This window comes from Rhynchophorus ferrugineus, unplaced genomic scaffold (assembly GCF_030347505.1).
Source record: "Rhynchophorus ferrugineus isolate W39M unplaced genomic scaffold, kcgeb_rfMv2 rfM8, whole genome shotgun sequence".
Taxonomy (NCBI): domain Eukaryota; kingdom Metazoa; phylum Arthropoda; class Insecta; order Coleoptera; family Curculionidae; genus Rhynchophorus; species Rhynchophorus ferrugineus.
Window position 1 is genome coordinate 34,701,813 of NW_027472587.1, and position 25,910 is coordinate 34,727,722.

The 25,910-nt window shown below is 32.0% G+C and overlaps 6 protein-coding genes across 8 annotated transcripts; 3 read left to right on the forward strand and 3 right to left on the reverse strand.

Moving 5' to 3' along the window:
* Nucleotides 1-637: 637 nt before the first annotated feature.
* On the forward strand, nt 638-2,847 carry Galphaf (G protein alpha subunit f). Its single transcript, XM_076412036.1, has 7 exons — nt 638-874; nt 1,155-1,329; nt 1,406-1,503; nt 1,563-1,738; nt 1,793-1,946; nt 2,036-2,228; nt 2,605-2,847. The coding sequence occupies exons 1-7, from the start codon at nt 702-704 to the stop codon at nt 2,794-2,796; spliced, it is 1,161 nt and encodes a 386-aa protein (XP_076268151.1). The 5' UTR covers nt 638-701; the 3' UTR covers nt 2,797-2,847.
* Nucleotides 2,843-3,956, reverse strand: zetaCOP (COPI coat complex subunit zeta). Its single transcript, XM_076412059.1, has 5 exons — nt 3,804-3,956; nt 3,505-3,750; nt 3,309-3,442; nt 3,168-3,258; nt 2,843-2,987 (listed from the first exon to the last, which is right to left on the reverse strand). Exons 1-5 carry the CDS (start codon nt 3,819-3,821, stop codon nt 2,940-2,942), a joined length of 537 nt encoding a protein of 178 aa, XP_076268174.1. The 5' UTR covers nt 3,822-3,956; the 3' UTR covers nt 2,843-2,939.
* Nucleotides 3,957-4,399: 443 nt separating this feature from the next.
* On the forward strand, nt 4,400-5,909 carry Nacalpha (Nascent polypeptide associated complex protein alpha subunit). 2 transcript variants are annotated; one of them, XM_076412054.1, is made up of 5 exons: nt 4,400-4,532; nt 4,882-4,975; nt 5,030-5,202; nt 5,280-5,453; nt 5,513-5,909. In XM_076412054.1, the coding sequence occupies exons 2-5, from the start codon at nt 4,891-4,893 to the stop codon at nt 5,729-5,731; spliced, it is 651 nt and encodes a 216-aa protein (XP_076268169.1). In that variant the 5' UTR covers nt 4,400-4,532; nt 4,882-4,890; the 3' UTR covers nt 5,732-5,909. The 2 variants fall into 2 exon arrangements, with proteins under 2 accessions (XP_076268169.1, XP_076268170.1); XM_076412055.1 differs by lacking the exon at nt 4,400-4,532 and adding an exon at nt 4,588-4,616.
* Nucleotides 5,910-6,733: 824 nt separating this feature from the next.
* Nucleotides 6,734-8,462, forward strand: LOC143201145 (uncharacterized). Its single transcript, XM_076412035.1, has 6 exons — nt 6,734-7,089; nt 7,143-7,527; nt 7,581-7,723; nt 7,782-8,002; nt 8,059-8,235; nt 8,291-8,462. Exons 1-6 carry the CDS (start codon nt 6,843-6,845, stop codon nt 8,381-8,383), a joined length of 1,266 nt encoding a protein of 421 aa, XP_076268150.1. The 5' UTR covers nt 6,734-6,842; the 3' UTR covers nt 8,384-8,462.
* A 921-nt stretch (nt 8,463-9,383) lies between these two features.
* On the reverse strand, nt 9,384-10,882 carry LOC143201151 (iron-sulfur cluster assembly factor IBA57, mitochondrial). Of its 2 annotated transcripts, none has more exons than XM_076412045.1 (2): nt 10,752-10,882; nt 9,384-10,503 (listed from the first exon to the last, which is right to left on the reverse strand). In XM_076412045.1, the coding sequence occupies exon 2, from the start codon at nt 10,494-10,496 to the stop codon at nt 9,471-9,473; it is 1,026 nt and encodes a 341-aa protein (XP_076268160.1). In that variant the 5' UTR covers nt 10,497-10,503; nt 10,752-10,882; the 3' UTR covers nt 9,384-9,470. The 2 variants fall into 2 exon arrangements, with proteins under 2 accessions (XP_076268160.1, XP_076268161.1); XM_076412046.1 differs by having other exon boundaries at nt 10,748-10,854.
* A 495-nt stretch (nt 10,883-11,377) lies between these two features.
* On the reverse strand, nt 11,378-12,250 carry MED20 (Mediator complex subunit 20). The gene has a single exon (XM_076412058.1). It carries the CDS (start codon nt 12,107-12,109, stop codon nt 11,468-11,470), a length of 642 nt encoding a protein of 213 aa, XP_076268173.1. The 5' UTR covers nt 12,110-12,250; the 3' UTR covers nt 11,378-11,467.
* Between the last annotated feature and the right edge of the window lie 13,660 nt (nt 12,251-25,910).

Below are 25,910 nucleotides of genomic sequence, written 5' to 3' on the forward strand. Positions count from 1 at the left end.
CCTTGAAATATTGAATTTTTTGTATTATACATATAATAACGTGGGAAAACTATCATAGTCGAAGCCTGAAGATGCTTCACAAATGGTTACAAATCACACACTGGCACCAAGGAAGTGTCTGGTAGAATTAGAAAGAAACTATTCGTCATGAGCTTCTTGAACACGCCCAAACCATTAATTGGACTCTCTACAATGAACGGCTGAAACGACTGGTTTGTAAAGTTTATAGTAAATTAATACATTTACTTTAGCACCCAAAATAATTTTTCCCCAACACAATGTTTTGAATCACCATTTGCTCAATCCGGATTAGATTCAAATAACTGATACCAGCGTAGTTGATAATATTCACGTATTAATTTTTCGAATCAAATAACTATCATCCAAATATTTGAACAAAATTACTTCAAAACTGTCATAATATTGTACATCAATCCCGTCTTTACGTGAATATTAAACCATAAAAATAACAGTCATTGTTGAAACGACATTACGCCTATGAAATATTCGATAAAGACATCAAGTAACTACTTAGATATATACGAAAGTAAATCTATAAATGGAAAATGACTATTCTTTTGATAATCACGTCTAAAAAGATATACGATAAGATTATAAGTAGCCTAATCTTATAATCCACGTACAAGGGAATATTGTTTGAGGGTATCTATGATTTGTTTGATGTAAAAATCTACAATAAAATGGCACTCTGCTGTCGAAATAAGGTGGACGTTCTCGACCAAGATGACATGAAGAAACACACGAAGGATTTTATGGAGACGAAAAAGATCCTACTTCTTGGAACTGGAGAATCCGGAAAGACAACAATAATTAAACAGATGAAAATATTGCACATCAATGGATTTTCTGATAGGTAAGTTAGTAAAACAAATACATTATTGTTTTTCTTAATTTTAATATTTATATATATTTCTTGAAATCTGTATATTTTTCTTAATACTAAACTGTTCAATAAACTCGCGGATACTTAATTTGATGATATCAGGACCTCGAATTATCATTTAATTGAAGAACTTAGTACATCTATGAATGTTTTACTTTCGTCTATTTTTATTTATTTACGATAAATAAGAAAACTATATGTGATTAATAGTTACGTTATATATCAAAATAATTTAGAAATTAAATTTTAGTGATCGTAGAGAAAAAATACCAAATATAAAGCAAAATATCCACGAATCAATTTTTGACATTTTAAATAACATGGATAAAATTGTTCCGCCCATAGAACCCAAAGACGAGCAAGCAAAAAAATCTATAGATTATATATTAAACCTTGGATCTAATACGCCTGATGATTTTTCAGACGTAAGTAAAAATCGAGTTGTAGTAGTTTTTCAGAGCGATTTACATTTGTTCTCATTACATCGAGTAAATCTTCTAGGAATACTATGAACACGTAAAAAGTGCGTGGTCTGACGAAGGCGTACAGAAATGTTTTGAACGCTCTAATGAATACCAACTCATCGATAGTGCTGGTCAGTAAGTAAACACCGCTAGCTTAAAAAATATGGTATATATTAAGTTATATTGCGTTTCAGCTTCTTAAATAGAATAGACGTTATTAGAAAACCGGACTACATACCCGACAATCAAGACATATTGTTTTGTCGTATCGAAACGAAAAACATTTCGAAAATAGAATTCGAAGTACCTTTGTCGAAGTACCAAGGCGGACGGGCCAAATTTTGGATGTACGATGTAGGAGGTCAAAGAGGTAATGAAATCATTAATTTTTAATAGTTTAGGAGAAAACATTAAATTATTTTAGGGCATAGAAAAAGATGGATACAGGTTTTTGACGGAATACAAGCAATTTTATTTTTGATTAGCGCCAGTGACTTTGACCAAAAACTCCGTGAAGATCCCACAAAGAATCGTTTGCAAGAGGCGTTCGATCTACTTCGTGATATCCATCGAAGCAAGTAATAAAATCCATCAGTAAATACTTAGTGAAAAATAACATTCATGGCATGTTTATTAACAGAATATTTATCATATAAAAACATTTCAGATTTGTTAGAGAAGCTGGACTTATAATATTCTTAAACAAACAAGATCTTCTGGAAAAAAAGATACTAACCCAACATAGACAGCTCCAGCAATATTTTCCAGATTTTCTAAATTATGTTCCAGACAAGAAAGATAATTGGGATGGTAGTAACGAATATGACAGGGCGAGGTTATTCATGAAGCATAAAGTAACAGTAAGATAATTTGTTTTTCTGGAATTCTAAGACATTAGGAATTCGTTGTATAAGGTGTCTCAAAAAAAAAGTATTCCGCTAGTAGTTTTGATAGTTTCCATGTCCATTAAAATGAAGAATTTCATTCGAACACAAAATGTTGGTTGGCGTTGAAACGCGCTCAATTGTTTGGATAACGACGATAAACTGGGCTGGTAACTGGGGTCTCGAATTCTTGCATCCATTGAATTTTGGTGTTGCTACTGATTGACAAAACCAAACAAAACACGCAGTAAGCTAAACACATATTTTCATTTGAGACACCTTCTATAATGTATGATTTCCTCATAAGACAGTGTTTTTGCATTATTTCTGTTGATTCACAACTAATTTGCAGAATATCGCATCTAGTCCATTAAAAGTGGAAAATGTAGGATTTGTACCTGGATACAACATAAATCAGGAACTGGAACCAAGAGATGTTTACGTGCACTTTACAATTGCCACCGACACAAACAACATAAAAAGAGTTTTCGAATCAGTACGTGAAATTATACTGAAAGGAATTACAGAGGTTACATTTTATTGATAAGTAAAATATCGATAAAAACATCACACATAAATAAAATTTCAAGAAGTTTTTAAGGGTTTATTTTGACCCCAGTATTAACAACAGTTTTTTTTTTAAATAAATTGTAAATTACAAAACAAAATATATATATTGTACATGTATTACTTAAGTAAAGACCATTTGAGCTGTTCTTTTGCAGATTGAAAGACCTATAAATATAACATTAAATTAGTGGTTAATTTGGATTAAAGAGAAAAAAACCTATATATTACTAAAAAATTTAATTCAGTCTGTTGTCTATTATAAAAAACGAAAACATATAAGGTAATACTTAATTTGGTAAACAGAAATAAATATCACCAAAACAATGAATGAACTGCATTTGTTACCTGAGCAACAGTTTGCTCCCCAATAGGTATATCATCATTCCTAAGAGCTACCCTCGAAACTACTGAACTAGAGTCAGCATCTAATATAATCCTGTAAAAGAAATATTTAAAGAACGATTCAGGTTAATTATGGATATTTACCCTCCATCACAAATTTCATCCATAGCAAGCATAACAATATCAAGAGATTCCATTACTGCCCTTTTTTCTACATTTTTTCTTAATATTTGACTGACTGAATCATATAAACAGTTCAAAACATTCATGAGAATAAGCTGAGTTAAAATTAAATTTTATATTAATATTTTCTATTTTCAAATACCATAAGATAAATTACCTCATTTTCATTTGAACTGCCCATGACGTAAAAAAATAAGTCAACATTACTCTTATACACACACGTAAGACCATCCAACATTATTATTTCAGCATTTGCTCTATGGGTTTTATTAAAAAGGTTTTTCTCATAAGCTCGCTGTTCCTTTGGAGTCGGAAATACATTTTTATCGTAATACTTTGCAAGTATTCTGTTTCCATCAATATCTAAAATAGCGATGCCTTTTACACAATATAAATTAGGTTCCTAAAATGAATTGAATTATTAAATATGCTAATACAATTTTTCACCAAAATTACCAAAAGACAGGCCTCCATTGTTTAAATAAAGTATAAAACAATGAATTTAAATAAAACTACTAATAGTATTTTGGGAAGAAACACGTATACAAAGTAGGGATGCCCAAAATATATCGATATAGACCTATATCGATATATTTTGGCCCGATATGTTTTTCAAATTATTGTAAAATATAGTTGTAAATGAGAGAATCGAACTCTGAGTTGTAAAGTAAAATGTCGATATTACGATGGAAGGGTTTTTGGAAGGACACTTTCTTATGACTTTCATGATTTTGTGTCGACATTTTTTGTTCCCGCTACATCGATATGTTTTAAAATACAATTAACTAACATGTAGCATATCCAGTAAATTGATGATGTTCATAATAAGTGTTAATAAAATACTAAATAATACTTAATAATAATTTTTATAATGGATATCTGAAATAAAATATTTTACTAAAAGCATTAACTATGCGTTATAATTGTTGTGAGTTATATATAAGATAAAAATGTTCCGTTAAAATAAAATATTTAAATTTCTTAAATTAAATGGATATTGAATTAAAAATGAAAAAAAGGTTTTACCCATTACTATGGGATAAAACAGTTTCCTATAGTGTCATATTTCATTTTTCTACCAATCAGATGTAAGTCTGTTGGTCTCCATTTTTGGTGCTATCTCTTTTTAAAGGTCTTTTTGTCGGTTTTGTGTGGTACAAACTGTGTTAAATTTTACACCAAAAGGTAAATTGCATTAAATCATCGACATCCTTTAATAATTTGTAGTAAAAAGTGTATTGATTAAGAGCGATATATCTATTTATTTTGGCAAGTAAAGTATTTTAGATTATATACATATAAATTTTGTTATTACTAAAGTCAAAAAATCTCCCACTCTCGAATAAACAATGCCGGAAAAATGTATATATGCTTAAAAATAGTGATATGATGAAATATAATCCAAGGTTTCGCAAATGTTGTATGAAGCAATTCTTGATTAGCTTCTTGGCAGTCTGATCTATTTAAAAAATTACAACGTTAGAGTGAGAAACTGAAAAAAACCCTGTTTAACGATAATTTGTTTGTCCTCTAGACTATTACCATGCCTGAACTAACTGAAGTTGAAAAGCCTGCAGTTGCTGAAGCTAAGCCTGAAAAGCCAGAACAGAGTGCAGAATCTTCTACAGGTAAACAATATTCACACAACTTAGCTCGTTTTTATTGAACATTCTCAATTATAGATAGTGATTCAGATGAAGAGATTCCTGAATTGGAAGATGCCTCTGCATCAGCTGGAGCAGCTGGCATTCTTGGACCTTCGGCAACTGGTCTTCCCATAGATGTCTCAAAGGCTAAACAGTCTAGAGGTGAAAAAAAAGCCAGAAAAATTATGTCAAAGTTGGGCCTTAAGCCAGTGAGTGTTGGTTTTATAAACATTAACTTAAATAATCTTTATGGTCATGTTAGAAAAACATATTTTCTTACTTTTAGGTACTAGGTGTGAATCGTGTAACTATACGTAAATCTAAAAATATTTTGTTTGTTATTAACAAGCCTGATGTATATAAAAATCCAGTTAGTGATACTTACATTGTTTTTGGAGAAGCTAAAATTGAAGATCTTTCCCAACAAGCACAAGTTGCTGCGGCTGAAAAATTCAAGGATGTAAGTTTTGTTTTTGTATTGGAACTAAAAGTATATACTCGTATTTTCATTTATTTTAGGTCAATCCTGCCGGAGATGGTGCTGCTGGAACTACCACAACCTCAGTAGCTCCTATTGCTGAAGAATCTGAAGATGAAGAAGTTGATGAAACTGGTGTTGAAGACAAGGATGTGGAACTTGTTATGTCACAAGCGAATGTTAGCAGAGCTAAAGCTATAAAGGCACTGAAAAATAACGCCAATGATATAGTAAATGCGATAATGGAACTTACAATGTGAATTTTATACTTGTCGAATATTACATTTTTACTTTTGAAACATACATTGTATATAAAATGGAGATTCAATTGCCATTTAGTTTTAACATTCTTCTAATTGTTTTCCCATGTTACAAATTGATCGATCGAAACTGCTATTATTATAGTCAAGACTGGATATAATAAATGATTGGAAAACAGCTGGTTTTTTATCAAATCTAAATCTGCACAATTAATAATCTTGGATTAATGTTGTGGTGTCTTCCATTAATAGTTATCAATATTAAGCATTCATAATTCTAGTCATACCAACTTTTTGAATTTTTTTGTTACTGTGCCCTCCGTTATAAACTATTACTTGACGTTACTAGCCCGACAGAATTTTTAATCATTGTTGCATAGGAACAGACAGAACGAAATAACCGCAACATTCTTGGGGGCAAATAATCTTGTGCGGTTTGTGTATTATGGATTAGACTAAAATTGAAAATAGGATAAAAAAAAATAACCAATATTCTTTGAAACCCAAGTCTTGGAATCTATAAATTTTTAAAACATAACGGTTTAAAAAAAATTGATATCGGATATTTTTTAGTTTTCGACATCCCTATTAGCAAAAGAGCAACAATCATTTTAATAGCAATGAAAAATATGGATGAATTATTGATTTTAATTAAATGTTTTTGGCAATTGAATATTAATTATTTCATTCCTTACTACTTTGGTAATTAACTAGTGCTGGACGTAATTAAAAAATCGATATACAGTTCAATTATATCAGGTAAAGCAACCCGTATTGCATAGAAAATTAAGTATAGTATACATTTTACTCCTTTTTTATAGTGTAATCTGTCGCACTATCTTCTTTACATTAACCTGTGTTGTATATTTTCAATGCTTTGCAATATTTTGACAACACTGTTCCAAACAGTACATGTAAGGTCATAATCGATATATCTTACAATTTGCCATAATCGATATACATATCGAACTTAGAACAATAGAACAGCACTATTGCGAACATAACCAAACATTTAATATAAACGTGCGGTGGATGTTCACTGAAACGGTGTTTACCTATTATTCATATTCGTTTTTGTTATATATTAAATTTTATTTTAATAGCATATAAAATGGAATATAGTGTGGGTAGTATAGCCGAACTGATTTCGGGAGTAAAGGCTGCAAATAAAACTAAAGTATTGAAAAAAAAATTTAAGCGAAATACGACACCTGTTTTAAAAGAATATTGTGAGAGTACTGAGGACACTGACATTACTTCTAGTAAAAATGAACTAAAAAAGAAGTCATTAAAGCGAACTTTTTCTGAGACTAAAAGTGTGGATGATGATAAATTACCGGCAAAAAAACAAAAGAAAGGTTAGTAAATATGCCATTATAATACATTATAATAATAACATCAATACTTTTAGATAAAAAAGTAATTGCTGAGACAAAATTTAGAGAAAATATATCTGATGCTGAACTAGATAATCAGGTTGAAAGTGATTCAAGAACAAGTAAGCCTAAACATAAAAAGCTGGGTAAAAATGAACAAAATGCAATAAATAGGATAAAAAATAAGCATAACAAAGAAGTCAAAACATCAAGCAATTATGTGGACAGGACAATTTTTGTTGGCAATATACCTATAGCTACAAAAAAACAACATATCAAGAGATATTTTAGAAAATTTGGTGAAATTGAATCTGTTCGTTTTAGAGGAATACCAGTAGCTGATCTTAAGACTCCAAAGAAAGTAGCTGCTATTAAAAAACAATTTCATCCTGATAGAAACACATTGCATGCTTATATTAGGTATGATAAAATTATGATTTTTTATATTATGGTTCTATAATTGTAATTTTTAGATTTGCCAATTCAGAAGACTGTAAAAAGGCAGAAGCTGCAAATGGGTGCCTGTTTAAAGATCATCATATAAGGGTACAATGCTGTGAAGTTGCTAAAAAATATGATGAATCAAAAGCAATTTTTATTGGAAATCTTAGTTTTGGTGTGCTATAATTTAATTTATTGTTAGAAAAGTATTATATTGTGATTTTGTTAACCAGAGGCGGAAGAAGAAGAATTATGGACCTTGTTTAGTTCATGTGGTCCTATATCAGATGTGCGTATAGTGAGAGATGGACGGACTGGGATGGGAAAAGGTTTTGCTTATGTAAATTTTAAAGATTCTGATGCCGTCCAGTTGGCATTGGAAATGGAAACTGTTAGTCTTAAAAACAGAGAACTGAGGATATCTCTTTGTAATGTAGCCAAGGGCAAGAAAAAGGTAAGTTGAATTTTAGTTAAGGTGGCAATTCTTTTCATTTTAATCACATCTTATAGAAGAACATTAAAATCAAAAAGCCAAATGTTAGAACAGTGAAGAAGGATGGTTTTAATAAGAAATCAGAGGTAACGAATTCAGAAAAAAGTCCTGTGGAGGAAACAAAAGAAGATAGAACAGCTCCCCCAAAAAAAGAAAAATCTTTTAGTGGTAGCAAATTTACTGACAAAAAAGTGGTAAATATTACAATATCACCTTCAAAATAATTTATTATATTTTTATTACTTTTAGAAAAAGAAGTTCAACAAAGGTGCTAAAGATAAAAAGAAATTAGCTGAAAAGTTAACAGCACCATCCTTAAAGAAGCAACCAAAAAAGGTTTAATAATCTTAAAGGTGTTAGTTTAATACTGGACTTTTATTCTGTATTGTTACGAAAATTGTTAATATAAGATTTAACACAATTTACCCAGTGTGTTTTTTAATAACTTGTGCTATAGTTTACATTTCGTAAGTCATTTCTTTACATTGGATACAAAAAGAACATATAATTAAAATCTGACCTTGTTTAAGTGAAGCAGTTAGGTCTCCTATGATATGGATAGCTGGAAGAAGTTTTTTTTATAGAAAACATTTCATTGGTTTTTGTTTCTCCAGATTCTCTAACTTTGATGTGCACCCTTTGTAGTGTCTCATCTTTATAATAATTAATTATGTTTATATTATTTTCAGTAGAATAAGAATAAACGTGCTTAAAATGAAAACAAATTAATTGTGAAGAAAAAGGGCTAAAAAATCGTAAATATGTTACTTTAATATCCGATTTATTTTATTCTGTACTGCATCTGGAAATTTTTTAATATTAGATTTAGCACAACTAATGCAGTGCGTCCCTTTATAATATATACTACATTTCACGTCTTTACAAGTCATTTTTTTACAGTGCACGCAAAAAGAGCCTAAAATTAATATTTCACCTTGTCTAGGCGCAGTAAATGGGTCTTCTATAACATACGCATCTTCAAGAAGTTGATAGTTTTTACAGAACGGAGGGTTGCGTCCGAAATATTCAAATTCTTCTTTTAATTTACATAAGTGACATTCAAAATATTGTTTTCTTTTTTCACTATCCTTTGTTTCTTCAGGTTTTAAATCACTCTCTAACTTTGATGTACTCGCTTCTTCTTTACAGGGAATAGTGGTCGGTTCTAATTCATCGATTTCCATTGTTCCAGATCTGAAACAGTGGAAATTCTATTTATCTTACAGTTTTTTGTTGAAAAATTATTTTCACAATTAAGTAACATTTAGAACATTACTTTTATTGAATTAAAAATCTTGAGTCATAATAAAGGGTTTTAATTCATAAAAATAAAAGCTATATATAGAGTTTACATTTTATTATACACTTTAAAAGAAAATGCAAAACTATGTGTACAGTATTAAATCTCTCTTTGTAATCACAGCCTTAATTATAGTGATGTTTGTCCACTATCTTGTTTTTCTTTTGGTAGTTCTATGGGCCACCAGTTAGGTTTGATAACACTAGCTTCTCCATCACCTACAGTTATATTCCCAAATTTCAGTGCTTTTTCTACACGTAATAATGCCAGTCCAACATTTTCAAAAACACCTTTTAATTTTCCAACATTTACTCCACTGTGAACAATTACATCGTTTTCTGGTAATGTTTTAGGAGGTTTAGTAAAGAGTAATGGCATTAAACGTTTCCTTATTACGCCAGTGTGATAGGTTCGTGCCGTCAATTCTTGTCCTATATAGCAGCCTTTATGAAAGCTCACTCCATGTAAATAATCACAATTGCACTCCAAGGGAAATGAACTTCCCACTGATAGGTCACCCACTCCTTCTCCTATACCTAAGGTATATCTAAGTTTTTTGTAGCTAATTGAAGTTTCACATATAAACAGATCTTTTATTATTTCAGCACTATCCATACTATTAGGTGATATTAAACGATAACCTAAATGTAATGCTCTAGGATCTTTAAATATAAGCATGCCTCTATGGTTTTTTATTTCATTTGAATTTGCCGGTAGTATTTCTTTATCACTATCTCCATCTAGTGCATTAGCTGATCTTGGTTTTAATTTAATCCATTCTGTATTAAACAAAACATGTACATTATATTCAGTTAAAGGTGATATATCAACACGACGCCTTACTTTATACATTTTCAGATGTTTTTGTAGTGAGTTAGAAACTTGAGAATCACACTCCAACCAGAATGAATCAGGAACATTTGTTTTATATATTAAGGTGTCAAATAATATACGACCTTTAATATTTAAAAACATTGTGAACATACTTCCAACACTGTTGCTAATGTGGCGTATATCATTCGTAATTAATCCTTGCAAGAACTCTGATGCATCAGGACCTTCAACTTTAATTAAAGTCCTTTCTTTTAAGTGTTGGAAGGAATTTTTTACATGAGGAGCAGTGGAAAATAACTTGTTAATTCTAAGCAAGGACATGTTAACCCTACAAATATTTTATATTTATTATTTTGAATTAGCATATTTTTAAAAAGCACTATGATCAAGAAAGGATTTCAAAAAACAATAACAAATATCAATAAATTAACTGCAGCTTTTTCTCGATCATATACAAAAAAGCGAAAATACGTTCTGTTGTTTCATAAAAATAGTTCTTTTAATATGTAATTGACAATATAAACTATTTTATATAAATATAACATAACATATTAATATATGAATATACTAACTTACTATATATATACTTATATTTAAATATTCCGTTTTAATTTATAGAAAATTTCAATTGATTAGAATAGGTTATGTCCATGATATGTCTAACGTTGTTTTCTAGCATATAGTAAATATAGAGGCTTAACTTAAATAGGCATAATTGAGGAATATTTTGCGCGGTCCATTCAATGGCGGCGCTGAGACCACTTTTTTGATTGGTTGATTTGAAAAAGTATGGGTATATCGTTATTTATTCCAAATATTTAGTTTCATGAGTTGAAAATCTTTGTTATATCGATTTATTTTTAAAAATGGAATCGATATCATTTTACTACATGTTATAGTAACTAATTGGTGATGGACATAATCGAATTTTGGAAACGTTCCATAGTCGCGAGTGATTGGGAATTACTTCTGGTTTATATTTTTTAGAAAAAATGTAATCTTTGTGCCCTGATTAGAAGTTCATTTTGAATAACTTTCTACTAATTCGTCTACACGATCTCAATTACAAATTGTTTTGAGTATCATTATTACAAAGGCAATATTGTCATAATAAAAAGAATCTTATTACGTTACAATGAACATTATTTTTAAACATTTTAAGTGTCTCATTTGAATAGATAATGTTGCAGTAAACACAATGCTCAAATTTTGTTAGTTTTATTACACACAAAAAATGAAAAATACAGGTAAATGTAAAATTAATGGATACATTCTGGGACTATAAATAAAACCTATGGTTGCTGGGGCCTCATTACCATAGTTGGTCCTGTAGATTTTCTAAATATTGTAAAATGTTCTAGGTATTGTTGAATTGTATCAATTGGCGAATAAATTTCCTGCATTCGATTTTGTAAAAATGCTGGTGGTGCTGTTGGACCCGATGATCCGAGGAATCCTTGCATAAATTCCATTATTAAATCCCAGCACATAGCCGGTACAACACAAGGTTTATATTCTACTTCCACTAAGATTCCCTTAAAATTACTTGTTATATTTACAGTACCTAGTTTGACACTAAAGTCTCCAATTTCAAACCGGGGTCCTTTGGATTCTGTTTTAGTATGCTTTTTCGATTGATAAAAGCTAATCATCTTCATTATTAGGAGATCAAACAGTCCATCTGTTACTAAAGGGATAGTTTTAGTTCCAGTTTCAAGTAATGCAAACACAGTTGCTGGTTGTTCAGAATTATGTAACACATGAACAGTTCTTTGATGGCCTAAAGCTGGTACCGAAGTAAATGTTTCACAGTCCACTAAAAATTGTCCTTGAGGCGTAGCACCTAATGCACATATTCTTTTTGATAAAACTTCGATTATTTGTGGTCCAGTCTTGTTTTCTACAGGGAACTGAGCCAAAATGGTCACTCCCATATTTACGATATTTACTTTGTTTATAAGAAAAACATACAAACAGTAAAATACAGTTTAGTTTTTCTATTATTGTTTAAAATTTAAATTTAAAATCATGTTGACATAACCTCAATTTTCTTTTAGTTTGATCAAAATAGGAATGTCGGCCACAACTTAATTTCGTTAAGGAGAATAGGATAACGATATTAAAAAAAGTTATATTAATAAAAGATATTTAAGAAAAAATAAAAATACTGATATATCGACCCAAAACAATATCGATATTCTCCGGATATTTCAAATAATAGAATTAATTTTAATAAACCTTCTAAATTAATTACCAATATTAAAGGTTTATTAAAAAAAATTAAAAGGTTTTTAAAATATTTTACAAATATCTTCGAAAAATATCGACTAACAAAAATCAGTATTTGTTTTATCGATCAAAAAAAAAATCCGCCAAAAATATCGATATTTTCATGGTATCTCTAATTCACAATATATATAAGAGATTTCTGTAAGTTTACGGTCATTCTACTAACTATATTTTTAATTTGCGATTACAATACAGATTTCTGTACTAAATAATATAGAAATCTGTCTGATGCTGAGTGAGTTAGTGGTATTCTCCGGCAGAGGTCCCCTCATGCTTAAATTGCATATTTTTTATTTTGTTTTTAACTGCTTTAAAATAGCAAAGAATATATGTCGATGAAATGGCAAATGCGCCGGTAAAGTCACAATTTTTAATTTTTATTTAATAATCCTTGGGTTTTCTGATAATAATGTTCGTTTAAAAAAACAATGAAATGGTCTATAAACTGGAACACTTGCTCCTAAAAATTAATTCACTTATTTATATATAAAATTGGTAACTTTGGCACTTTAGTTTTCTTTGGTTATTAAAAAAATATATTAATATTTGTATTATTTTCAAACCAATTTGCTTTATTAAAATCGACAATAAAAATATGGAGTATTCTTCTAATAAACTAAATTTTTCAAATTCAAATGTTTTTTCAAAGCCAACTTATTCATAAAGGTTTCAAACATGTATTAATGACATATGTGTGATTTTGCTTGTGCTTAAATATGGAAATCGGAGCAGAAATTTGTTTGACAGCCTTGAATTATTAGTAGGTTTGATGTTTTAGTGCAACACCATAGGTTTGAATTGGCTTTGTGATTGACAAAATATCTCTTTGATGACAAATTTGATTTTGATTTGATGATTCTCTGCCTTTTGCTTGACATGGATATCAAGTCAAGTGATAAAATTAGGTTTTTATTATTTCACTGCAACGCAAAATTAATATGGGCGGATTTGAAGCTATTAAGCTGTCTTTTCCAGTCTCTGGTCCATTTACAGATCTTGTTCATTTATATTTTTTCTACGGCCATTCAGGTGTTTATGCCATAATAACTGTGTCGTCGGGAAATGTCCCAAGTACCGTTTCTATTGTTGGAGTGGTTATATTATATTGCAGGAGTGGTCTCAAAGCACTATCGTGGGGAGCTTCAGCTGAAATAGGTTTAAATGTTGAAAATACTCCTTCATGTGAGACTCTAAATTTATTTTCAAAAAGATATGACTCCAGTACTTGACGACAGTTTCATCGGCAGCAATTTTCTCATCTTGAGGATTAGTTCCAAATGCTATACCGACACGAAAGCTTGTGAGACGTCAAGGAATATTACAGGGCGGTACTTTTTCCTTAGATGTCTTTTCAACAACCGCTGTTACTCTGTGTATTTGGTCGATAGTTGAGTGGTGATTTCGAAAATGTGTTTTTTTTATATAAATTATATAATGGCAGCGAAATATTACAGGCCTAAGATGCGACTGCCGTGTAGGTATTAGTTTTTTCTGTCGTCTGTTAGGTTCGTGTTCATTTTAGCCATTTTCCACACGTTCGTAACATGTTTTAATCGAAATACTACATTGATAAAGTTGATGGTGTTTGCAGCAGTCGTCTTCTTATTAAGTCTTAGAAATAAATATATCACTTCCATTTGGTCGGAAGGTTCTTTTCCAGATGGTCAACAAGTGCTGCCGTTTTTTGTTTTGTGTTATGTTTTTTGTTTTCTTTCGGATAATTAATTCCTTTAATTGTACCCTTATCGCCTGGAGATATTATTCCAAGCAGCTTGTTGGATATTTACGACGAATATGTCTGTTTGAAAATTTGTTTTATTTAGTTGAATGCGATTGTTCAATTTTTCAGCAGTCTGTTCTTTTCTTTGTTGATGTTGAGTTTAGTTCTTTTTTTTTATTATATTTCCATTCAGTATTTGCATCATTGGTGTGTGATCTGAACTTAAGTAAAAATTTTCTCTGATATCCATATGGTTTGATGTTATGTCTCCAACTATGATGAAATTTTATCTGGGTTTCTGTTGTAAAAATGTTTATGTATTAATACTGCTTTTTTTCTATTATATGCACCTTATTATACTACACTGCACAATATCAAAGTGCTTGATTATTTTGAGTTTGTGTCCCCTTCTGGTGTTATCCAAGAGATGCGTTACAGTGTAGTTTATTAGATGTGTAGTTGCTTGTGTGTCCTTGCAATTCTTTTGATTTCCCGAGTGACAGTCGGTATTTGTAGGTATCACTGTATGTAACCAGTGCTGCGGTATTTATGCATACCTATAACATTTTTCAGGACTTCGTTGTTGAAAACTTGTGTTGTATTTATATATAACTTGTGATGAATATCCCAATTATCGAATTCCGTATGTCTATATAGGTTTCGACACTTGCCTGTATAATAGCAATTGATTATGTACTGAAGATAGTCAATTTCTTCCAATTTTCCTATATTTAAACTCCAGTTATTTAGTTTTCTTTCTTACGTGTTCTTTCCGGCGAAATTATGAAAGAAAGAAGAAGACACTTTTTTTATTTAATTTTTTTAAATATGTTTTAAAGTCTTCTATTACCAACGAGCGGTCCTGGGCATTAAGCCAACCGACTGCCGAGTAACCAACTTAGAAATCATCCCAGAAGACGTCCGGTCCTACACAGCCTGATTAGTGAGAGTGACTGGGATCATTTTTCTTGTCGAATTTTGCACTCCTGCCTAAGGACAATCACAAATATTAAACAATCACAAACATAAATTTACGACTATGCCTCAGCAAAATTCAAACCTGCGACTATCGTAACAGTAGGAGGACCGTCTTGTTTTAGTACTGCGCCAACCAAACCGGCACTTTTTTTATTGCATTTGTATACTATATTACGGATTTCTTACTGAAACAATTTCGATATTGTACTTTACAGCCGGCAAGGAAAAAAAAACTAAAAGTCAAATAGTTAAGCCAAAAGTATAAGTTCATTATCTGCTTATAATTATATCTGCTTAATTATACCTAATTAATTAATATCTGCAAGGAGAAGGAGGCGGGAGAATTAATGTAGTACTTATAAAAGGTTCAACATGGGTATCATCAGAATTATTATTTGGCGTATCTGGAATTTGGCGATTATTCATTTGACGTCATCTGTGACATTCAGTGGCTCTTTTGTTGGAAGAATTATATATTATATATAAAGTAGCAGTGTATAATGACCTCGAAATCAAATAGATACACGAAGATATCCAAGATTTCGCCTTAAAATATGAAAGAAGGTTGCTAAATCATAGCAACGTGGAAGCAAGACAACTACTGGACAATACACAGGAAATCAGAAGATTGAAGCGAACCAAATTACACGAGCTTGTTTAGTGTTTTAGTGTATTCTTAACTCCAGCTCAAGTAGATTAGTTTTATTTTAATTTGACAAATACATCCTGATGTATTAATCCCGTACTAGCCTCGCTTGTGTATTAATGCAAGTAAAACAGAACAGTAGTAATAAAATAATTTGTAATATAGCGACCTTGAGGCATATCGAATTTTACGTCTTAGAAGCTTAGCTATTGAACACGTGCGGGTTGATATCCAGAACACGATAACGAAGATAAGGTAACCCCAAGACGTTGATGTGTGATATCATTGAAGTGTAATATCATTCAATTCAGACGTGCCACCATCAACTGCCCAAGTCTCGTCTTCAGGTAAAAACAGCTCCACTCCCATTTATCCAAAATAAATTAAGATTGTGTTAAGCATATCTAATGTCAGATGCAATTAATTTTTTTCTATTATTTAATTATTACATTATTACTAGTCGTTTTCGACTAACCTACAATTTGTCTTTATGATAGGCGGAGGAAGAGGAGGATCCATCGGCCCTATCTCAGTCTTGGTGGTATCCCAAAGTTGCAATTCAATATTTTTATGAGAATGGAGTCTTTCCTCATGTCCCTATGCAATTCTATTGATTTCTTGACTGACTGTTTGTATCTGAAGGTGACATCTGAAGACAGTGATGTATGTAATCAGTCCTGTAGTAGTTGGGTGCACCCACAATATTTCTCAGGACTTTGTTCTGAAAAATTTGTATATTGTTTATGTTATTTTACTCTGTACGGAACATCCCCATAATTGAACTCCGTATGTCCATATAGGTTTCAGTATTTGCTGATATAATAGCAATTTATGATGTACTGATAATTGTTACTTTCTTCCATTTAGCCAATACATTTTCCTATATTTCAATTCCAGTTCTTTTCTTTTCTTCTTTATATGTTCCTTCCAGCGAAGTTTCACATTCTGAGATATTTAGCGTTGTTGCTATATGGAATGATAGTATTATTTAATGTTATTGGTGCTTGTACGGTCTGATTGTAGGTGAACTGTACATATTTACTTTCGTTAATTTTTATTTTCCAAGCTTTTGTCCAATTATTTATGTTGTCACTTGCTTGTTGTAATTTTCGTGTGGCTTCTTCCTATTGTCTCCGACAGCTATAATCGCAGTATCATCAAGAAATGTACCCATCGTAATACTCTCCATTTGTGGTATATCACAAGTGTAGAGTAGATAAAGCACTGGCCCCAGTACACTTCCTTGTGGTATTCCTGCTTAGATGCAAGTAATAAAAAATAAAATTATAAGCTGAATTACGGATTTCCTCCCGAAACAATTTCGATATTGTACTTTACGGCCGGCAAGAAGGAAAAAAAAACAGAAAATCAAATGTTTAACCGAAAAGTATAAGTTCATTATCTATTTCTAATTAAAAACGGGAATTTTCTGGATAAATTGATTACCCGAAGCTCGTAATAAACCAACTTTCCGACCAACCAAGAAACAAATATATCTGCAAGGAGAAGGGGGCGGCGGCGGCGGTGGGTGGAGATTCATAATTAATTTTGTTGTGCGAGCTTTTTGCGCCGCCGAGTGGAAGCGTTCTCCCGAAAGTTTCCATTTTAAAGTTGCTCTCATCCGTGCCAAAAGGGTTGAGATGACGCTGAGCAAACAATAAGACGAATCTCGAGCGCTTCCTTAATTAATAAACTTCTACTAATGAAAGAAATAATTAATTTCTGCCTGCCGTCTCGGCAATCGCCCGCCCCCGCCTTCCAAGTTGCTATGCACATACCTCTCCACCCCATCTTTCTTGTTAATAATTCCTTAAGTGCACGATATAAAATTCACGCGGCAATTATTTATTCCGGAACGGCCGTTTATTTGTTTCCCGCCGGTCAGATTTTGTATATATAGGCTATTCAATATAACAGTGAACTCACGTCATCAAGATGTTTACTGTATTGCCTGCCGCATTTAGTCAATCTGTTTTGGAATCAGACAGTATTTTAATTCTTATCTTATTCTGGTTAAAAGGAACACAATGCTGTCTGAAAAGTTCGATTATGTAACCGAACCATCAGCAAAAGTCGTTAGGTTGTCAAAATTCTTCAAAATATTAATTATAATAACTGCAGATAATAAACCGGTAAAAGTTGTTTTAACGCTTTGCTTATTTTGCATTAAATAGTTAGAATCAGAAACACACTGTCTTGCATCAACAAGAACGAGATAACGGAGTTACCTTTGCCAGTAAAATCCGTTGGAGAGGTCTTTTACTGTTAAATATTAACAGATCAATTGAAATGTCCCCGGCTTGACACATAGATGGCGCTACTAGAATTAAGTACATGTGTGTTTTAGTTAGCCCTAACCCTCAAAAGATGCGTGTTAAAAGTACAACAAACAATATCGAATACAATAAAATACGTTGAATAATATACAATATTAAATTTATTCCAGAACGGCCGTTTATTTGTTTCTTGCCAGTCAGATTTTGTATATATAATTTACTCAATATAACAGTGAACTCACGTCATCAAGATGCTTACTGTATTGCCTGCCGCATTTAGCCAATCTGTTTTGGAATCAGACAGTGTTTTCCTTCTTATGTTATTCGGGCTAAAAGGAACACAATGCTGTCTGAAAAGTTCGAATGTGTAACCGAACCATCAGCAATAGTCATTAGGTTGTCAAAATTCTTCAAAATATTAATTATAATAACTACAGAAAATAAACCGGTAAAAGTTGTTTTAACGCTTTGCTTATTTTGCATTAAATAGTCAGAATCAGAAACACACTGTCTTGCATCAACAAGAATGAGATCATGGAGTTACCTTTGCCAGTAAAATCCGTTAGAGAGGTTTTTTACTGTTAAATATTAACAGATCAATTGAAATGTCCCCGACCTGACACATAGATGGCGCTACTAATATTAAAACCAGATGTTTTTTTAGTTAGCCCTAACCCTCAAAAGATGCGTGTATAAATTTGACAGCTGTCGGATCATTAGTTTGTGAATTATAACATTTTTACTGAAGCAACTTTTGTTATTGTGTAAAAATTGGATAAAAAGGAATTTCTCCTGTTGATAAAATATTGCTTTTTGAAGGGAAAAAGTACAGTTGACGCAAAAACTTGGCTTGATACCAAGTTTCCGGACACTGCCCCAGGAAAATCAACCATCAAGGATTGGTGTTCTAAATTTAGACGTGGTGAAATAAGCAGCGAAGACGGTGAACGCTGTAGACGCCCAAAAGTGGTTGTTACCGACGAAAACGTTTAAAAAATCCACAAAATGATTTTCAGTGACCGTAAATTGAAATAAAATAAAATACAGACACTTTGAAGATATCGACTGAATATGCATATCATATCATTCTCGAATATTTGGGTACGAGAAAGCCCTGTGCAAAGTGGGTACCGCGCGAGCTCACTTTTGACCCAAAACAACGACGACTTTTTGCTTCAACTGTATTTTTTCCGTTCAAAAAGTAATATTTTATCAACATGCGAAATTCCTTTTTATCTATTTTTTTCACAATAATAAAAGTTGCTTCACTCAAAATGCTGTAATTCACAAACTAATGATCCGACAGCTATCAAATTTATACACGCATCTTTTGAGGGTTATGGCTAACTAAAAACATATGGATTTAATTCTAATAGCGCCATCTATGTGTCAGGCCGGTGACTTTTCTATTGACCTGTTATATAATCATCTGTATTTAAATCAGTAATTGCACTTTCAATAAAATATTTTAAAAAAGTGGAAAAAGTACGACTATCGATGATGAATTTTTTCATCCTCATAGAAGTATGCGCACTTTCGTGGGGGGAGGGGAAGTTAAATTTCAGAGCTTAAATCGGGGGGTGCACTTTGGCTGCACCCCCACCGCCACCCCTTAAAGCAAACACTCGACCGGCCGCTCAGTCGGCTGGTATAGCCCAGCAGCAGTGTACTTGTCCAAACAAATGTACTCATCAATCAAATACCTACTGCTGCCGCTCTCGCCCCTCCGGACCCTATATTGTTTTAGTCTGAGCTCATATGTTGGACGAGCTGTTTACATATAACAGGTCAATTGAAAAGTCTCTGGCCTGCCATAGTAAAACACATTTTTTTGGCAAAATTAATTGTTTTTATTCAACATAATTCCCTTCAAGGGTGATACACTGATTATAGCGACCCTCCAACTTTTCGATACCATTTTTGTAGTACGATATTTCATTTGCTTCAAAATAGGCCTCAGTTTCATCGATCACCTCTTCATTTGACGAAAACTTCTTCCCAGCGAGCATTCTTTTGAGATCTGAGAACAGGAAATAGTCGCTGGGGCCAGATTTGGAGAATACGGCGGAAGAGAAAGCAATTCGAAGCCCAATTCATGGATTTTTACCATCGTTTTCACTGACTTGTGACACGGTGCATTGTCTTGGTGAAGCAGCACTTCCTTTTTCTTCAAATCGAAATATTACCTATTATTTTCATAAAAACAGTGAAAGTATTTATCATTAACAATTTTAATCTTTTACCCTATTACAATGATCTAATCAGTTTGATTTTATGAACGAATTTTCAAAAATTTAATTTAATAAAAGGTGTATAGAATCATAGAAAAAGCCTATGAAGAAAACAAGTTTGTTCAGATATATTCTTAGACGTAGCGTAGCGTAGCGAAGACGTAGGGTGTGTGTATAAATTTCATAAAATGTCACCCAAGTAACACGTTGAACTCTTAATTTTCTACATTTCTGTCGGGATGTTTATATTTAAAAAAGACTCAAGAATGAAAGACACAAAAGCAACTGTATCATAAGGTAGAGTTTTCAGTCCTGTTCCTAGTCTATATGTGTGATCCATACATGGCTACATTTGATGATGACATTGCTATACTTATTGGAGACATTAGCGAAGAAGCAACAAGTGCACTCAAATATGGAGAATAAAAGTTAATGAGAGTAAATCAGTGCTCATTGAATATTATCCACTACCAAATTGTTCATATATCAATAAACATGAACAATGCTATTAAGAAAAGAACTTTAATTATAATAGAAAAAATATATCGATTTGGAATTCGGTTATGAGGATATTTTACGATTAGTAATATCTAGATAATACAAGTCTTTGAGAGTAAAGTCTTGTATTGTTGATACACCCAGATACTATAAGAACAGTTATTTACATCGACATAGTTGGATTACAACTATCATGGAGAAAATTAAGAGAGTCGCAACAGAACATAAGGAAATAATCCACTTTCATGTAAATTAATAATAACGGATGTCCAGTAGATGATGATTTTTGTGCTTAGTATATTTTTGATGACAAGCATAGTATACAGGCAAAAACAAAGAAGAGCCGATTTTAATACATGCACTAATGTTATTTGAGAATGTAGTGTTAAGAAAATGTTAAACCACTTGTAACAGGTGGGGTAAAAGTCCAGCTACCATTCTGATTGCGCGCCATCTTGGTTATGTGACGTTCAGCTTGGTTTTGCTTTAACCATTGTGTTGTGTAGACGTCTAAATTTTATTATGGGTAAAATTACGCCACAAGAACGAGCAGAAGTAATGACAATATTTATTGAAAATAATCGTTCCATTATTGCCACTCAGCGGAAAAGCGGCAGGCCTCGCTCTGGAAGACAACAGACGTTTTGTAACGCTGCAAATGTGCCTCTGGTGCGCGATAGTGTTGTAGAGCCTCCAGAAACAACAATTCGGAGACGTGGTTCCCAGTTACACATTTCTGCTTTCAGTTTAAGGCGAATTTTGAAAACTGATCGAAAATGTTCCCGTACAAAATTCAATTAGTCCAGAAATTGCTACCGAGAGATCCTGATCAACGAGTTGAGTACAGTAATACAATTCTAAGGCTGTCTGGTGAAATTGAAAATTTTTCGTATAACTACATTTCACTATAATGCTACCTCGGGATGTGTCTCGATGGTAGGTTACACTGGAAACATCATGTCAGATAAAAAGCAGAGCAGATTAGACTCAAAGTCAAGCAACTCTACTGGTTAGTCGGAAAATACTTTCAACTTGATCTAAAATCAAAGAGATTGGTTAACCAGTAAATCATAAAACCTATTTGGTTCTATGGGGTGCAAATATGAGGTTGCACTACAACATTAAACCAACTAGTAATCCAACGCACACAAAACAAAGTTCTACGATTAATTACCAATGCTTATCCCTACGTAACCAACGAAGAGCTGTACCATGACCTCGGAATCAATTGGATACACAAAGTGATGCAAGATTTCCCCCTGAAACATGAAATAAGGTTGATAAATCACAGCAACGTGGAAGCAATACGGCTACTGGACAACACGCAGGAAATCAGAAGATTGAAGTGAACCAAACCATACAAACTAGTTTAATTTAGGAAATACATACCGATGTGTTAATCGCGTACATGTCTTGCTTCTTTATTCGTGCAAGTACAACAGAATAGTAGTAATCAATTAATTTGTAAATTATGGTTCTACTAAGCATATCGAATGTAAGATGTAATTAATAAGAAAAGTTCACTGCAGTGTAAAATAAACATAGATCAAATCAAAAAAAGGAAATCATTTCTATTGGAATAGAAATTTTTTTATTTACTAATTTAATTTAGTATTAAATAATAGCATTTTTTTTTCATTAAAAACCCCATCCATATCTATGAATATTTGTAATTTATTAAGTAAAAAGCAATTAACATAGGTATGTAAAATGTTATTTGGGATTTTTTTGTTTTTTGTCTTAGGATGGTTCAAGTTTCTGAGGAGTTTGTAGGATATAATTAAAAACACTGTTAAAATTACAACAAATAATATCGAATACAATAAAATATGTTGAATAATATACACTATTAAATAGATATCGTTTCCAATGGTCATTACTTCTTATAAAAAGCATTAAAATCCAAGGAACATATTGATACAAATTCATTATAGACTTATTTTAACACACACTTTGATAACATAGACTGATTTCATCATGTTGATCTGCTAGATATGTTTCTAATTACTTTATAGGTTTAACTTTGATGTCCATCAGTGTATGCATGTCTACCATTGGAGCTTGGACTAAATCAGTCGCATTTTACGCGTTAAAGCTGCGTTATATGAGAAATCGATTTTCGATTTTCACGAAATGACCTGGGGACCTAAGGGGTAACAACAGTTATTATCAGTGGAATTGTTGTATTTTTAAACAATGGCTTCAGGTAACGACTTTAGCAAATATATAACATATTCGTTACGTTTTCAGAACTACCACTTCTTCAGTTATATGATTGATTGAAACTGTAACATTATTTTTTATTGCAAATAGGGATAGTTAATTTTACAACTACTATAAGTGGTTTTTAATTCCTTTACTATGCTATATTTGGTAGTTCCTAAACTATTGTTTCACTTAAATTTCAAAGACACGTACAAAGTCTTCACATATTTCTTATCTAAAATAATCAGATATTTGTTTGTGTCTAATGTTATTGCTGAGCTGAAAATCGGAAGCAGTTTAGTGCAAAAGCCATTCAGTTTGCTTTTTTAAGTTGTTTGCTAAGAACTAACTGTAGCAAATAAGATCTCCTAGAAATATTGTAATGGTACTGATTTCAAATTGACCAGTTGGTAGTACTTAAAATAAAATTCTAAATAGATAAATAGGTTTAGGTAGGTATTAAGCTAAATTGTGTGTATGTAGTAGAATATAAAATATGTGTATTAGATAGTTTAAATGAGATATATTTTTTTTTATTACTCTTCGTGAGTCCACAATCTGCCCTATTGGCAATAAGTATTTCTTCTGTCTATATTATATATACATGGCATGTAGAAAATCACTTTATTAAGCAATCTTCTGTATAAAATATTATCTTAATTAATTAGTCTTATTCTAAAGCTTATTCTAAAGTCTACATATGTTCAGTAATCAAATCAGGTGGTGTTAAACGTTTTAGTCTACGCACTTCACTATCACGTCGCATATTTAGCTGATTAGCGAGTACATTGGGATGCACTGACACTCTTTCGAAGTACTTCACACAAACACGTTGAATTACACTCGTTATAGGTTCTAGAGGAATATCACTTTGAAATATTACAAACTGAAATGGATATAGAAATAGCAGCAATAAATCTTACAAAGATATACAGGAGGCAGCATATTCCGTGACTCCCAACAGTGAAACATTTCCAAGAAAAAATACACATATATCATGTACAATACAGAAAAAGATAGCAGAAAAAAGAAAGTTACGACGAAATTGGCAACAGCAAAGGACTGAAGAGAATAAAAAAAAATTTAATAGGGCCATAAAAGAGATGAGAGATCTAATCCAAATTGAACAAAACCAAAACATTCAAGAATACCTAGAAAACTTGACATCAACTGAAACTACAGACTATTCGTTGTGGAAAGCAACAAAAAAGCTTAAGAGATCCCAGCAGCATAACCCACCTATTAAAACAAGCGAAAATAATTGGGCCAGAAGCAATAAAGAGAAGGCCGACATTTTCTCAAAACACTTAAAAAATGTTTTTAAACCTTTCCAGTCTCAGCTACATAAAGATGAGGAAAATAAAATTACTAGCTTTCTAGATTCGCCATTTCAAATGGATTTACCGCACGAGAAATTAACGGTCAAAAAAGTTAAACATACAATAATGAGAGAGATTAATATTAAAAAAGCTCCTGGTTATGACTTAATTACTGGCAAAATTTTAAAAGAACTATCAGAAAAGGGTATAAAACTATTAACATTTATATTTAATGCTATGCTACGAATTAATTACTTCCCTAGTATATGGAAAGTGGCTAAAATATTAATGATACTTAAACCAGGAAAAATACCAGAAGATGTGACCTCCTACCGACCTATGAGTTTATTACCGATAATCTCGAAAGTTTTCGAGAAATTATACATAAAAAGCTAAACTATATAATAGAAAAAAGGAAAATTATTCCAGAACATCAGTTTGGCTTTCGCAATAAGCATGGGACTATAGAACAAGTGCATAGACTTGTAAACAAAATAAACGCTGACCTAAATGCCAAAAGATATTGTTCGGCTGCTTTCCTAGACATATCTCAGGCTTTTGACAAAGTATGGCATACGGGCTTGCAGGTTAAACTAAAGAAACTTCTCCCTCATCCTGACAGACATTTTATTGTAAATCAAGGCGATGAACATACCGAATTAAATCCCATATATTCAGGAGTTCCGCAAGGTAGTATCTGGGTCCAGTACTGTATCTTCTGTATACAGCTGATCTGCCCACCACAAAAATAACTACTGTGGCAACATATGCAGACGATACAGCAATCTTAGCATCTCATGAAGATCCAGTCACAGCATCAATAAACCTACAAACCCACCTGGAGCAAATACAATTATGGTTGAAGACATGGCGCATTAAAGCCAATGAATCAAAATCCACGCATATAACGTTTACCCTGGGTAGAAGAACATGTCCACCAGTCAATCAATCAATCATCGTCAACTCCCCCAAGCAGAGCATGTTAAATATCTTGGTATGCATTTAGATCGACGCCTAACCTGGAAGAAGCACATACTCTCTAAACGGAAACAACTAGGACTAAAATTATATCAAATGTATTGGCTCATTGGACGCAAATCCAAGTTATCATTAGATAACAAGGTATTTCTGTATGAGTCTATACTCAAGCCCATTTTGACATATGGAATTCAACTATAGGGTACCGCTAGCAAATCTAATATATCCATTATTCAACGGTTCCAAAATAAGGTGTTGCGTGCCATTGTTGATGCTCCGTACTATATTTCAAATGAGATATTGATATTTATTTAGTTTTGATATTGATTTTTTTACGTTAAAAAACTAAGTTTGATTATTTTTTAATTTTTAGTGAGTTCCTTATTTAGTATTCTTCTTTCTGGCAATAATTTATTATCAATTATATGTTAGTTTTTTATCTCACTGATGTTGCGTAACCAAATCCCATCAGGTTTCCCCTTCGATCTCGATAATTCGAATAATAAAAAAACACGTTCTGCGCCATAACGGACCCGGCACATTTAAATAATTTTTCAAATTGGCTCTCTATGAAATTCCACCCATTTTCGCTGTT